Genomic DNA, 16488 nt, shown 5'->3' on the forward strand with positions numbered 1-16488 from the left:
TTTTTTTTTTTTTTTTTTTTTTTTAAGGGTAGAAACAGAAACCATTGTATCCATGAATAAAACATGCTGCCCTACAGACAGATTGTTTCCCCTCCAAGGATAAAGATTGCCCTTACAAAAGTATCTTATAAATATAGTGGAAATAATGAGACATAGCTGGATACAAGGAGAGAACTGGAAAAAAAAAAAAAAAAAAAAAAAAAAAAAAAGGAACAAAATTAATAAAAAAGGATTGGGGGAAAGCATGGGAGAATTCCTTGTGAGACAGACAAGGTTCAGAAATGAGAAGATGTTTTAAATGGTCAGGATGTCAGGAGGGTGTTAAAAAAAACATTCAGAGAGCAGACTCATTCCAAGAGCCCAGGGAGAGTGCTGCAATTCCCTTAACTTCAGTACAATTTATTTCAAGTCAGACAAGAAAGACCCCAAACGTCTGTGACACACTATTGCAGCTATGAGGAGATGAGTAACTGGGCTGGGAGCTGGAGAGACGAAGGCAGGAGGGAACATCCGACCCTCCTCAGCCTCAGGCCTACAGGCATACAGCTGCCTGCAGGCCCCACCACCGTGGATGGAGGTCCCTGGGCCCCGCTCAGCTGCAGACCCTGACCCTGAGCCCCCCTTTGGCTCTTTCCCACCTGCTTCTACCACAGCCAGCAGCCCTGGAGCACTGCAGTGTTCCCTGCCCTGGGAGAGGCACTCTCACAAAGCAGACAAGGCATCAGGTTTATACAGGATATCCAGCCTGCTTCCCACATTCCCCACCTCCCCGATGGCATTAGGTTCTCCAGTCACCACAGCACATCCCTCCCTCCCGCACCCAGCACCTTTGGTGGGGAGAACCCCATCGGGCTGGCCCCATTCTTCGTGTTCGTTAGGACCAAAACTAGGGCAGCAGCCTCATGGGGCCCAGGCACCAGCCCTGCCCTCCCGAGAACTCCCGCCGGCGGCCACTCGTTACTGCCGATTTTTTAATTCTAGCCATAGGAGTTAACAGCTCCCAACACTTCCCACCCAATTTAAGCTTCCGCAACTTATTACTATTAATGGATTCTTATACTTAATTAATGCCCACAGGATCTAGTTAAGACTATACAAAAATTCTTAATTAAGCATGCAGAGAGTTGTCTTTGGGACGGCAATTTCAAGCTTGTGTATACTGAGCTAGTAAATTCTAAAAATTAAGCTCATGTTACCTTATCATATGAACTCAGAAACTTGGATCTGCAATGTTCACTGCCAAAGTTAAAACCAGTCTCAGGAGGCTCTCAGGATATAGCTTAGAGAACCATGTTGTGGAGGAAATACTCTTTGACTTGCTTAAGGTTTGCTAGTGTTGTCAATTCATCAAGTTGATTTATATTTCTTGTTTTCCTCAGCTTTCCCAAACTGTCTCCTTTTTGTCTTTTTTCATGGCGTGCTGAATGATGTAATTCTGGGAGTGTTCTCTATTTGTGAGTGTCAATAGCTAGGAAGATTGATCTCTTAAGCATAAAAACCTCCTGTGGTTATGGTCTCTTCTTGCACTTTACTTTGGTAGTCAGAAAGAATAAGGCTGAACTAGAAATTCACAATGTTACAGTTCTTATATATATATTCCAAATATGTAATAATAGTTCATTCTAGTCAAAACAAAGAAAAATAAATAAAATTTTCAAGATGACCTACAACATTTTTATTTGAATTTCTCATTCACGGTGATGCTGCGATAAAACTAAAAAGCATGCTAAAATGTCCTTTTCTCTATATTGCCTTGTATAGTAATCCACTTGCAGAAAGTTTGTTAATTTATTTTCTTACCTATTTTTCTTTCATGCTGGGAAATTTTAAACAAGATGTATGGTACTGTCTAAAGTTCCAAATTTAATAAATAAGTGTCAGGTAGGATCAGGTTCAAAGGCAGCTGTATTAAATACAGAGTCCTTAATTCATACGATCCAAATGGCTTGAATTTCCTATATTATTCATCCAATATTTTCTGGGACTCATCTTTACCATCCCTACACAATTTAATATCTGTAAGTTCTCTCTTTGAGAAGCCTGTCCACACTCTTGAACTACTGTTCAAACAAATGAATCTTTTGGTTGGCATCAAAGACAAAGTAATATATGTACTTTATCAATCCTCAGCTTCCATGGATCCTATACACGTACATTTTTCCATGTGCCACAGATGTCCCAGAGTTGTCTTCTCTTACCTGTCATCTACTTGAAGGATGCCACCATTGTTACAATACAGAATTAACCTTGATATTACTAACTAAAATAGGTTCTAGATCCTTTAGGTACTGAGCCCAAGTATCTCTATATGCCTTGTATCTCATACAGAAGACGGAGACTTCCATGCTTTTCTACATTGGTAAACTCTAAATTCAATTACTATGTTCTTCTTCCTTGGTATGTGTCAACTCTCCAAACTGTAAGTCTGACTGACTCATGATTGATCTGACTGGTAGATTTCAAAATAAAAGAGACTTTTTTTTTTTAATAAGAAGTTTAGAAAAAAAAGGATGCATTTTTGATTTTTAAATTGGTAATATTTAACATTAGCTGTGATTTATACAACAAGCTTATTGTGAGCTTTGCGCAGTTTTTAATCAGTCACTTCAAAACACCTTTAACATTATTATGTGAAATTTGGATCACTGCTTTTCCTGTTGTTTCCTGCAGAAGTGGCACAAGATCAGAACACGTCAGATCCAGAAAACAGATTTCACATGACTATTGCCTTTTTAGAGCATTTTAAGCTTTATTAGCAAAATGCTTTCAACTTTGAATTAAGTGATGGAGCTTATTGGCATTACAAAAGTTTTCAAAACCACTGTTTTCATTTCCAAGAAGAAAAATCTTAATACCAAAAACATTTCTGTTTCCAACTACAACACTATCTGGCATAAATGGATATCATAACCATAATTCCCTGCTCTTAGTGAGTGTGAAAGGTTCTCTCTTCCTCTCTTCCACAGTAAGAAGAGAGGAATGCAGTGGAAGGGTCAGTTTTATACTCAGCAGAACACAAAGTATGTGTTTTTAGGCAAGTTGCTCAAGACTACATCCGAAAAAGGCAGTAGGCAACACTTATAGTGCATAACAACAGGATCCAGTCTCCTCTTACATGTATAATGCAGGTGGAGGGCTTCATGTCCTAGGAGGCAATCCAAAATAAGTGGAGAGCTGTCTAAATCTAGCTAACAGAGAGGTCTGAATTATCGCTGAGAACAGTAACTGGACCAAGCGCTTGTGAGGCACAATTTCCTACGTCCTGCTGAGACAGAAAGCTTTGGGCAGGTGCAGAAGCACAAAGCTCAATGTCCAGGGAAGTGAGTCAGAACCCCTCCCAAACACTTCAAACACACATTTCTCAAATTTCAGTACATTCAGCATCAGGTGGCAGCTGACAAGGCTTTTAAAAGGACCAAAATTTTTGATTTGTATGCTTAAAGGTTTTGTCTGTCTCCCACGTTATGCATTACAGCTAGCTCAGCAATCCTGAAGCACTGCCCTCTACAAGCTAATTTCTCAGTTTACCTCAGTTATGTCTGCGTTACGCTGTAATGTGCAGAGCAGGTGTGTGCTAAATCCTTTATGGACCTGGCACTAAACCTTTCTGTATTCAATTCCTCTATCTGTAAAACAGGAGCAAGATTTATCTACCCTACAGGAATATTATGGGAATAAATACATATATGTTTTCTGACATCTTCACAGACACAGGCATTGTAGAACTAGTTGGAAGGACAGCACTGCTGTACAAGGACTAAACGGTGGTCCTTCCAATTCAGTGATTTATAAGAAAATTAAGAAACACCTCTGAGGGAAGAAAAATAATCAGGTATATGCAGTCTTTCTAGACATCATTTGAATTCCAGTTTAGATCTTTCAGCTGTCAAAGGCATTACACATAATTACGCTGTAGCTGGTATTAAGAATTAGTAGTTTATTGTAGCTCAAAGTAAGCAACATAATAAATACAGAAACACTTTTAACATTTTTTTTTCTTTTTTTTTTTTTTAATTATTTTTCAGATAGTAGGGCACATTTACTGATGGAGCTAGAGGATTGATTTGATCATGGAGTCTGATGCCTTTCCTAGAAGAGCTCTTGTCAGAGCTGAAAGTGAACAAGAAACAAGTAAGTTTCTAGTGATACTTTCTGAAACAAACAAACAAACAAACAAATAAATCCTTTTGACATATCTAAGGTTAAAACATTTTTGAACACCCTTTTACTTTATATTGCTCTGGAAGTGGAGTTCCAATTATTTCTTATGCTGTGCTGAAATCAAGAGCTTACTTTACTGCAAAACCCTCCATCCACATAGTCAGTGGCCTGCACAAGTTACAGAGCCGAAGGATAAAGAGGAGAGAGAGGTGGCCTAATGCAGTATAACACAGCCTGTGGGTCACCAGCAGAGCTCTGCCTGCAACCTATCTCAGGGCTTCTCTGACTCAGCACCTGAGATTTGTCATCTTGGTGGTTTTTAAAACAGCAAGTGGTTTGAGGAATGAACAGAAGTCCACCATTCATTGTCTTCTCCAAAACCAGCCCAGGGAGCATGAAACAAACTAGTAGCTAATAAGCTTAAAGCAAACAAAAGCGGGTGCCTCCTCCTGAGGCGTGTGTTTAAATTGTAAAGCTTTGTGACACCTGAACTGGTTGTTGAAAGCATCTATAGATTAAAAAATAAGGCAAATTTATTTACAGAAAGTAATGGCATCTGATTCAGGATGTCCCAGGCTAACATTTGCTGAGACCAGGGAAGCACTGCTTTACATTTGCCCTGTCCTGTATTTTTCCATAGCATCAGCCTTGGACATTGCAGGAAACAAGACACCGGGCAGAGTGGGCCTTCAATCTAGCTCAGTATGGCTTTGTATTTGAGCTTGTGGGACATTAGGATTGGTAACATCTAGGGCTGACCCATGGATTTTGGTGCCTTGATGAGGAGGCCTCGGTGAGCTGCTCACTGCATTCGCCTGGCGGGCCTGCATGGAAGCCGTGTTAACAGTGGTCAGGGCGAGCAGAGCTGTTCGCTGTGTTTCTGTGAAATACAGCAGCTCTGCTAGACACAGGGGGACACACGGCCCTGGGGGTACACGCGGCCAAATGGCGGAGGGGAAGAAAAAAAAACAACACCAAAACCACAAGAGGCCAAGCGCCAGCTTTTTATTAACTCTCTGCCGAGAGATCCTCTTCGGGGGATCGCCCTACAACCTCCTCCCGACCCTTGGTGCTAGGCTCGGGCACGCAGCAACCCCTCAGCGCCGTCCCTCAGGCGGGGTCCCGCCGGCGGCCGCCCCTTCGCCCCACCCGGCCTCGCCCCGCCGCCGCCATCGCCGCCAATGAGGGCCGGGGCCGTCACGGCGCCGCGTCACGGGGCGGCCGCCAAGATGGCGAAGGTCTCGGAGATGTACGACGTGACCTGGGAAGGTACCGCCGCGGACCGGGAGCCGGGGGCGGGCGGCTCGGGAGGCCGGGGCGGCTCTGGCAGGGGGCCTTGCGGCCGGAGGAGGATCCCGGCAGAACCCGGGGGGGAGCCGCGAGGGGCCGGGTTGTCGCCACGGGACGTGCTGGCCCCGGTGGCCGGGGACGCCTGAGGGGGTCGCGGGTCCCCCCTGTGCTTGAAGGATCCCCCGCTCCCCTGGGGGCATCGCTGCTGCTCCCCCCTTGTGCTCCTGTGAGAAAATAAACAGCAACTGAACCGGGTCAGCAGTTCGTGTCAGCTCGCTTTTTTTTTTTTTTTTTTTTTTTTTTTGAGCTCTAACCAAGTTTAATTACTCGCTCAGGTCTGTGTTTAAGCTCTGCTGGCCCAGGGCGCTGCAGAGCCCAGCAGGATACCGGCCGGGCTGTTGGTGGTGCCAGCAGAGGCACAGGTCGCTGGATCCAGGCCCTGCTGGCTGCTGCCACCATCTCGTCCCAAGATATGTTCCTCACCACTCATGTTATTCAGAAATTATATAAACACCAGCTGAACTTTATGTCCCTACCACATTTTAAGCTATGCGTCATGGCCATTATCAGTTTGGTAAGAGCAGTTCAGGAAAAATTAATTTTCTTGCTGGTAGTCAAGCTACACACGGGCTTTTGATGGTGCTTTGTCCAAAGCCCCTCCACAAGAAGCTGCAGCTCTGAACCACTGCAGCATCAGCTTAGGTTGTTCTTGCAAGGTTCCTGGTGGATGTGGCCACTGTTGGCCAGAAACTGTTTTTTTTTTTTTTTTTTTTTTTTTTTTTTTTTTTTTTTTTCATTTGCTCTGCCCTTGTATGTGCATGTGGAAAGCCCAGGGTTCAGTTTGAAAGAAAAGGCTTCTCTGTTTCTTCCACTGCCCCAAACACGTTGGGATAAAGTATGTCAATACTTGATCAATTTGCTGTTGTACCTATGGTCGACCCTTTTTCTTTTAGTCAAAGCCTCAAAAGTGATAAATTAGTTTAGGTCAAGGTTTAGGATAAAAAAGCAAGTATCTTCCAATCTAAGAAAACCACTATTGGCTTGAATGCCTGAAAATTATCTCATATTTTGCTAGATCTTGAAGACGAACATCAAGGTTTTGAAAAGCCTGCTTTACAGATTTTGATATCCATTTGATCACAATGATTTTTTATAGCAGTAGTTAACTATGGTTTACCTTAAATTGTGAGTGGCTCATCTCATAAGCAGCACATGTTCAAATGCAAGTCCATATAGCACTGGAGCCCATTAGTCTCCCATCAGGAACAAGTTAATCAGTTTTGTCCATAAAGGAATAACCTTTAGCTAAATAGTCCAATGAGTCGCAAATATTCTATGGTAGAGAAGATAACGTGTTGTTAGGGAGAAGCAGTGTGGTCTTTTGTTGTTGTTGTTGATGTTTGTTTATTGTTTATGAAAAAATAATTAAGCAGTTGGGGGAAAAAGTTAACAACGATGCTCAGCATAGATTGTTGGTTTGGTTTTGTAGAATGGGGAAAGAGGAGGAACACTGCATGGGATATATTTTAGCAGATGTCGGTAGCCAGCACCTTTTTCTAAAAGACTACAAAGCAAAACAGAACGGAATTTAAAATGTTTAGTTTTCAGGTCAAATTGCATTAATCTCAGAAAATATTTTGTCTGGTATAGAAAAGAAATGCTTAAGGATGAAAAAGAGGGCTTCCTTTCCACTGTGCATGGTGGTTTGTTTGTAGCTAACTTTCTCTTTGATGCTCACTTGCATTACCTTGATGTCCTTAGGCTAGTTAGCACTTTGGAAAAAGATGGCTTGCCAATGCTTTTATGTGTCCTGTGAGAAGGTAATAACAGTTGTGAAGCTCAACCGAAATAGAGACTCGTGGGGAGGCTGCTGCATGGGAAGGAAAGTTGTGTGGAGTATTACTAGCTTTATTGTTAGGCTTTCCCAAAAGTTGCTCTGAAAACAGCTCGTGAAAATAACTTTTTCCATTTTTCCTTTGCCTGAATATAAACTGTTTCAAATATAAAATCAGATGTTTATATTTTTTCCCCTCATTTCTGAAGTGTCAGTGATTGGGAAGAGAAGTAGGATGTTTTGCGGACCAGTAATGTGCAGTGGCTGTACACATGTTCTCTGTAATTAGCCTTGCCTTGTTTTGGCTGAGAGTATTGCAGAGGCAACGTGGCTTTAATGTAAAGGTCACAGAATGGCCGAGGTAGTCAGGGACCTCTGAAGATCATCTAGTCCAACTCCCCTGCCGAGACTGATCACCTAGAGCACATTGCGCAGGATGGCCTCCAGGCGGGTTTTGGATATCTCCAGAGAAGGAGACTCCAAGTCTCCTTCCAAGTATCACAAGACTGCAAATCGGGGGTGTAGGGTGCTCAAGCCATTTGAGCATCTTGACCTTGAAGACCCGTGTTGGTACAGGGGTCTACATCTGTTTCAGAAGCACATGTTTGAAAAATTGTGGTGTTTTTTTTTCTCTTTCTTACTTGGTCTTGCATCTCTTAACAAGCGAATAAATTCTTGCAACAGGCAGCACAAAGACTCTTCTCAGAGAAGAAGGCTTTTCTTTCTACTCCCTGTGTTTTTCAATGGATCCCCAGTACAAAGAGGCTTTTAATTCATGGGATGATCCAGTAGCATTGTGACCTAGTCCCTAAGAAAGAACCTGAACAGAACGGTTGATTTTGCAACCAGGTTTATGGTTGATATTTATCTGAAAAGTGTCCTTCATGTCTTAAGTCCTTTCTAAACAGGGTGGTTTTTAATTACATGTTGCTCAAAGATGAAACAGGGATTAGGGGGTTAGGGAAGAAGAATGAATGTGAGGTAGATACTGAGGACTTGAAACCTATGGTCCAACTAAAGAATCAAAGTAAGAATCCTTATAGAAGGAGTACTTAGTATCTGCTTGCTCTGGCCAAATTAGCTGACACCTTAACAGAAAGAAAAATAAAATATGGGTTATTTCCTTTGGCCTCCTGTGGACTGCATGCACGTTTTTAGGGAACATCAGATTTCATGGCATGTGTGCGTGTTCCTTCGAACTTAAAATGTTTTGGGACGTATAGGCAGAGAATCTAAACCAGGTTCATTAGTTGCTCAAGACCAACCTGCATACACAACTGAGGAGTAATTGTAATTAAAACTAGACATTTCTTAATCCCAGGGTGCTATTGTCCAACCTTGTGTTACATAACCTTTGTACACTCGCCTCTAAGACTTCAGTTATTAGAGGCTGACTCTTTTGATAGCTTTCATAGTAAAAAAATTGACAACACTGTAAAAAGCCCTGGTAAGTTTTATTACAGTTTTTAGCATTTTCTTCTACCTTTTGTTTAGAATTCAGTGCTTCTGAAACTAATGAGCCTTTTGATGGATTCACATGACTGAGAACATCGAGTTTTACTTTGTTTTTTTCAGTCGTCGTCTGACACGCTGTGCTCTGTTTTTTTCCACTGCGGTAAATTTCAGTAACTGGTTGATGAATGGTAGATGTACGTTCTATTAGTACATAATTTAGAAACTGTTCCATTTGGAATTGGACTGCAAAGGAGGCATTGATAATTTCCCAGTACATTCAGATGACTGATTTGCTTTTATGCGTGTGGCTTGTAAAGTTTTGTGACTGTTCATGTTCTCTCACATTCTTGCTGTCTAACTTTGAATTTCCAGGGACCATCATGTGTCTAGAGCCGTTTAACTTTGCTCATGCGTATGAAACGTAACCCTGTGGTGGTTTTGGTCAAGTTTCAAAACGCAAAATGTAGCACAATAACAGTGTTATGAGTGATCCGAGATGACTTCAGGTGGAGGGAAGAAAAGTCAGTGCTGAATTTTTAGCTGTCAGTTACATTAACTGTGTGTTTTGAAGTGCAAGAAAAGCTGACAGTGTTTAGATCTGTCATTGTGTTTGTTTTTCCAGCTGTTGTAAAGTTAAATAAAATACTGGCAGTGGTTTTCATGGCACCTTCCTAGGAGTAAAACCACTACTTAATAGTAAAACTGTTTTCCTTGAGTACAACCAAAATGTGTTCTTTTGTATGGGACACGTGCATGTATAGTATAGTATAGAAGTGTAAGTATGTGCACAAAGTCATTCTTAGCAATTTTCTAATCCAAAGGATGCATAAAACCTAGGCTGGGTGATGCTGGGTGCATGACCTTGAGTATGCCCGCAGACTCAGAGATACAGTTCCTAGTTAATGTACTCTTGGAACTGGAAGCAAACAAAAATCCTAAAGCTAAAGGAAACTGCCTTTATCTTATCTAGGTGAGCAATGAGAGTTTTCACCTCTGAGCACTTCCCTGACATAGAAACACTTCGTTTCCACGTCTGTCTGTCTTGCAGCTCCCATTGGTATGAGTGTGCAGATTCTTTGGAACAGAATTTTATAACATTTTTCCTACACTGATAAAAATGAGCAGTGAGTGAGTTCTCATTGTTTTTCTAATACTTTCTTTCTTCAAGTGAAAGAGTATTCATATGGAGCAGAAATGCAATTTTGGTTATGGTGTGTAAATGTAAGTGTAATACTACTTGGAAGAAAACTCCTGAAGCTTGTGTTTCCTAACACTGGGTAACGTTCATGAAATTGTATTACTTATTGGGTAACCATGTGTCAGTTTTGAGTGTGTGCTGTTTTGTTGTTTTTTTTTTTTTTTTTTTTTTTAACTGCATATTAACTAAATAGCCTGCAAACTCAGAAGTTGAATTGATTATTTATATTACAGCATAAGCAAGGTTCGAGGTACAATTCCAGAGGTCTACCTCTTCTCTAGTAGTTTTCTTCTATTGATGGAAGTCACCTTTTCAGATCTGTTGCTTTCTAAATCATTCTTCGTATGCATAATTTAAAGAAATAAATTTCAAATCCCATTACTAACTGGAAATCGCAATATTTTAGTCTGATTTCTTTTCCTCTTTACCCTCAGATATGCGTGATAAAATGAGGAAATGGAGGGAAGAAAACTACCGAAACAGTGAACAGATAGTGGATGTTGGAGAAGAGTTAATTAATGAATATGCCTCTAAGCTTGGAGATGACAGTAAGGAAACATTTTTTACGGCATTCATTGCTTTTAGATTTTATGCATTTGTCTGCTTTTGTTTTTCTTTTTTCAAACTCTGTGTTATACCTCTATGTTGCCTTTGTGTATCTGCTGGTGTTGCTAGAATATATATTAACTTTTTATTATATCAGGCTGCCAAAATTCCCAGATTTTGTTTCCCAAATATGGGGTGCAGTGAAAACAGATGGAAAAATTACCTGCTAGAACACTTAGTTTGCTATACTATGAGTTAGATGATTATATGAAGTTGTTAGTCTTTTATGTAGCTGTCATTTGACTGATTTTCTGTTCTTCAACAGCACAGCAAACATCTAAAAGGATAATTTTATAATAGAGAAAGCTGTTCCTTAATCAAATCATACATGCTGCAGAAATTAATATTAAGGCCATTTTTATTATATCATTACATTTGTGATATTACAGATGAAGATTAGCTCTACATCTCCACTATCCATGCAATTATTATTTTTACATTATTTTAACTGCCTTATACTAACTTCATAGACAGGAGGAGACAGAAACTTGGCGTGTGATGTTTCGTACTGCAAAAGAATTGTTTGGAAACATGTCACAACTGTATAATAGCACTCTGTACTGTAAGCATAATAGAAAACAAAGTATAACAAAGTGTCACACAGGCAGGTTTTTTATTTTAATGCTCATTCTTTTTTCTGTATTTTCCATTCTTTATAGTTCAGATAACTTTATATAGACTTCATTTCAATACATTTTTATTTTAGTTCTTGAATTTTTCTTAATTGCTGTTGTGTAGAACCTAGTGGATTTTTGCAGCCACAATAATGCAATGTATTTACTAATATAAGCTATAATATACTAATAACTTTGTTGAGCTTTAGTAAGTTAACTTTAATTTTGAATAGCTAACTGCATCCAGTGTTCCAGAATTCACATAGTTACTTCAGGAAAACATTTTGCTTCATTAATTTATCAGGTGAGGCATTTTTTCGTGCTGGCTTTGTGGTCTACAGGTAGACTTTGTGGTTCTACAAGTAGACCTTGATGTCAGTACTTTGCTCTGGTTCTGCCTTGCAGAACCTCTGGGCAGTAATTCTGTTGTGAAGCTCGCTCACTTCTCAGAAACTTAGTCACCAATGTTATACTTTTTCAGGTATAAACGTGTGGATAATCTACCCAAAGAATTAATCATGTATTCATGTGTTACATGTATCATGTAAAAGACTTCATAGCAGTGAAGCATGAAGTGTTTGGAGATTCAGTACCTGAAGACAATGTTCTGTGCTTGTCTTACACTGTAACTGATGAATGCACTTGCTGGTAGGCTGCAGGATGGGCTTAATACAGTGATACAGTGACCTGCAAAAGAATTGTTATCATGTCCCTCTGCTATAGAAAAAAAAAAAACAGTTTGATTTTACTTTCTCATTACAATGTTGTTAATAATCTATGGGAATTGTAGTTTATTGAGCCATTATTGAAGATCTTGGTATTCCTCTAGGATCGTGGCATTCCTCTCAGATCTTAACAGTGTCCTTCTGAAACACTGTCCTAAGTAACACAAGCAAAGTCAGTACTTGTCATTCCTTTCTTGTCAGTGTCAAATACGACCTTTTCATGATGTATGTATCTTATTGCTTCATAAACCTGACATTCAGAATTTGTTAGATTAAGTAGCTTCATTTTCTAAGTTCCTTAGCAAATGGATAAAAGTATTTAAAATTTATGTACGTAATTGGGTTCCCTTTTTTTAAAAGTACTGTCAGAATGGCAACTTTGTGCAGTTTAAAAAACAAAACAGCAGCAGCAATGAGACCTATAGCTCACATAGAATTCTTTATTGGATAGCTATGAAAGGTAAATGAGTTGTATACAATGGATGTCTTGTTGCTTAATGTATTTTCAAAAAAAAAAAAAACAACTGGATATTACAATGTTTAATTCCAGAATGCGTACAGAAGGCAAAATAGTGAATGCAGTGGGATACATTTATTTGGATATCCATGTAACTTGGGTCCCCAGGCAGAAGGCATCCAATATAATTGGAAAAAAAAAAAAATGAGGATTTTATCATTACTGAAGTTTTAAAAATAAAAATAGCTAACTGAATTTTGAGCCTAAAGGGTGAGGGTATAATTATCCACTTCATAATTTTCATGAAAACTAGGGATTCATTTGGACACTCAGTAGACCAAATTTACAGAATTAGATTTCAAAGTAGAAGAGTAAGACCCTTGGCTTTGTGTTATTTTTTACTAAGCTTAAGTAAGAAAGTTTTAATACAAGTTAGAAAAACTCATACCTACCCCTGAAATGGTTATTTCAGGCTCTTGCTGCAAATGTTCTTTTGTGAAATATCTGACATTGACATGTATTAGGGATAGAGCATCAAAGTAGAGGTTTGTTCTAATGAGGAGAGCTGTGCATAAGCTATAAAATTGATTTTTTTTTTTAACTTACATACAGCATTTAAATTGTGTGTTATGTTATCTGTATTTTGTATGTAAAAAACGTATTTTTACATTCATAAAAAGATCATGTATGTTATATGGTAAAAAGAGAATATATGCCCTACAGATGGTTCCAATGGGGAAGAAGGGTTACGGACAACTTAATGCAGTCAGTACTTGCAGCATTACATGTTTCCTTCTGCCATAGCATGACTTTCTGTCACTTGTGTAGCTGTATTGTTAAGTTCTGTACATTCAAGAACTCGGTAGGCCTAAAACAGAACTATTATAATCTGTCATTGATTTAGAGACATTGTTCAGCTCCAGGAAGAAGACGGTATTTATAGGACTTTTGGCAGTGAAACAGTTAAGGAAAATTTGTTTTCATTCTAGCCCAAATGGCTGTTCTCCAGGTCTGATCAGAGAGCATGTCCTAATGGGGATCTGTTTAAAAGATTGCAGCTATAATGTTAGGAATAGCAGAGGATTAGAGCTTTTTGCCTTTCAAGATGTCAAAAGGTACTTTATGTTACTGAAAGCAATAAAACTGCTTTAATGCGTTTTTAATTAATTCCAGCAGTTTCTTTAAATGTCCCTGTTTCAGTAGTGATCCACAGGAGTAGTAGGGGAAAGATAAACAGACAGAATTCATTAACCTTGTTTACACTGTAGGTGTTTCCCATAATCTTAAAAAACAAAAACAAACAACAAAACACAACAACAATTATCTAAATTTGATGTCTCTTTTATGTCCAGTTTGGATAATATATGAACAGGTGATGATTGCTGCCCTGGACTGCAGTCGAGACGATTTGGCAATGGTAAGTTTTCATGTTGACTTTTCTCTCAAACCTTCGGTTTTCTTCCTGGGTATTTCTTCCAGATAGCTCTTTGGACAGTTATAGGATATTCTGAAGTTCATAGCTTAGACTTATAGAATATCGAGAAAAAGACTGCTGGGAAGAAACCATCTCCACCCACCTTCTCTCATGTGTGACTTTTGTTTAGACAGATCGTGTCTCTTCCAATAGCCCTGAAAATATTTACAGCTACTCTGGTATGGGCTAAATGTCAAGAATAATACTGAAGTTGCCATATTGCACAGAGTGTGTTTGTTTATTAAAAACCTCTCCGATTATATTGTTTCTTGAATGTTTTGAGGTAAAATGCCCTGCCACATACATCATATTACATGTTGTGCTGGCTATTCTTGCTGACAAAGTCACTGCCTTATTGGAGCAATCCCAGCAGATGGCCACCAAGATGAATAAGGAGCTGGACTTCATAATGTATACAGAAAGGCTGAGAGATATGTGTTCAAGTCCTTAGAAAGTGAAGAGGAGATCTTATTGTGATCTTCAAATCTCTGCATATATAATATGTAGTGGGAAGTTACAAAGAAAGTAGAGACAGACTTGTAGAGGTGTATCAGCAGACAGCTGTGATAGACATATGCAGCAACAGAGGAAATTCCAATTTCCAGCATCAGGAAAAAGCTTGTAACAATGAGGATGGTGAACACTTCAGGACACATGGCACAGAGAAGCAGTATTTTTTCCTTCTTTGGAGGTACTCAGAAACATTGTGATGTGGCCTGAACCACCTTCTGTCTCTGTTATGACTGGGGATTTAGCACAGGTGACCTCCAAAGGCCCTTTCTAATTCAAATTATTCAGTGGTTTTAATATAAATATTGGTAATGGGTATTTGGTTTTAGTAATTTTGTATGCAAATTTATTTGAATTATACAAGTAGCAATTCAGATAAAATGAGCTTGTTTAGAAATCTTAACTAATGAAATTTGATGCCACCACCCCTAAAAAAAACTAATACCATGACTTTAGCGGCTCCTCTAAAGGCAGGAACTGAAAAAGGAAAAAAAACTGCTTTGCAGTCAAATTTTAATAACATTTTCATACGTCCTTCACAAATGACTGAGAAAAAATCATGGGCTTGTCTTGTGCCTTGAAAGCCAACAACCTTGAGCTCATTCAAAGTAAAAAGAAAGATCCTTTCAAAAGTTCAGGTCCTTCATGGGAATTACTCTTCCAGTGCCTTATTCTCCGTCAGACAGCAAGACACCACATAAAGTCTTTGAGCTTCATGTGGTGTCATTTGGGTGAAATTTAATGGCCTGTGATATACAAGGGGTCAGACTAGAGGATGTAACTGGGAGAAGGGCAATTTGAAAGTAGGCAGAACTAGACAAGTTTGTCTCATCTTTCATATGTGTATGGTAAAATGGAGTACACTGGAAAACACAGCACAACTCATTGAACTTGTTGTGAACCCACTGAACTTCCCTTTCTTTTGTGTCCCAAAAGAAAACATTTGTAGTATATAACTGTCTGTTTAAACAAAAACAAACAGACTTACTGTTTAAATAAATGTATTTCTGTGTTCTGATTTATATCTAAAACAGTTTTGGTCTTTATTTCCAGGGTCTTTTTAGGAAGACTTTCATGAAATTGTTGAGGCAGACAGTGTTGAAAGATCGGTTTTGAAACACTGTTTGTTTTTACTCACCCTGGAAGGGATTTTGAATTTCAGTTTCTATGCCCTCTAAGGTATATTGCTCAAGATCACGGAGTGCAGCATTTTATATGCAGCTCAGAAAGGAGGTTAAAAGCTTAGAGGGAAACTGAGATACTTTTTTTCTTTGATTGATTTATAATAAGTAGTTAATTCAATCAAGTCAACCTCATATGTGGCTTTCTGCTACAGCTGTAGCCCCACCGTAGACAAGCAGCTTTGGAACTTCTGTTTTTTAGAAAAGCTTTGGACAGCTGTGATGCATTTTGCTTAGGGGAATGGGTCTCATCTGCTCCAAATGAGGAGGCTGAGATGGATTGCACAAAATCACTTATCTGGCTTTTGTTTTGTTTTGTTTTCTTTTTATTATTGTTGTCTTCTTTGTCATGCGTGTGTGCGTGTGATGACAATGTATAATGCATGCAGCTACTGCAATTACCTGCTTCTTTTTCAAGCATGTGCTTTAGGGAAAATTACTTACTGCTGGCAGACACCTGCACTAGCCATGTTTTACATGCTGAAGTTCAGGTTTATATTTCTTTACTTTTGAAATTTATTCAGATAGAGGGCTTTTTTGTTTTGCTTTCAAAAGTATTGCAGCAAGTTCTTTGAGATTGTCTCACAGCTTTTCATGTCATATTATTGCTTTTGATGTCTTTTTTAATCTACACGAGTTTATTTTGGCCTTGTGGCTGCTGTATTTAGTTGAAATAAATACAGCTGAAATAAATACAGTTGTCAGTTCTAATATGAACAGTTCTAGTTTCACAGTACTCCTGTGCTCCACTGCTACTTTATCAGCATTTCTTACGCTGTTGATGTCTTTCTTCTAGATGCTAGTTTATCTGCTGATTGTGGGGCACAATCTGCTAATTTTTACCAATTTGCTTGACTGTCTGTATTTTTTCCTTTAACCAGTGGATGTGATGATGGAACAGATTATGTGGATAGGCCTTAGCCAGAACCTTAGGTCTCAGGAACAGGTTGATAAGCTCAGTTGCATAAATTAAATGCTTTGAA

The 16488-nt window shown here is 39.1% G+C and overlaps 1 protein-coding gene across 2 annotated transcripts in view; it reads left to right on the forward strand.

Annotated features, from left to right (window-relative positions):
* The first annotated feature begins 5338 nt into the window (after positions 1–5338).
* EMC2 (ER membrane protein complex subunit 2) overlaps positions 5339–16488 on the forward strand; it is a 46219-nt gene continuing 35069 nt past the window's right edge. For both annotated transcript variants that reach the window (XM_084509730.1, XM_084509729.1), the window contains exons 1-3: positions 5339–5430; positions 10373–10486; positions 13693–13757. In XM_084509730.1, the coding sequence (XP_084365856.1) occupies positions 5343–5430; positions 10373–10486; positions 13693–13757 (267 nt within the window). In that variant the 5' untranslated portion in view covers positions 5339–5342. The remainder of the gene's footprint in view (positions 5431–10372; positions 10487–13692; positions 13758–16488) is intronic.

The sequence above is a fragment of the Aythya ferina genome (genome assembly GCF_964211825.1).
Source record: "Aythya ferina genome assembly, chromosome: 2".
Taxonomy (NCBI): domain Eukaryota; kingdom Metazoa; phylum Chordata; class Aves; order Anseriformes; family Anatidae; genus Aythya; species Aythya ferina.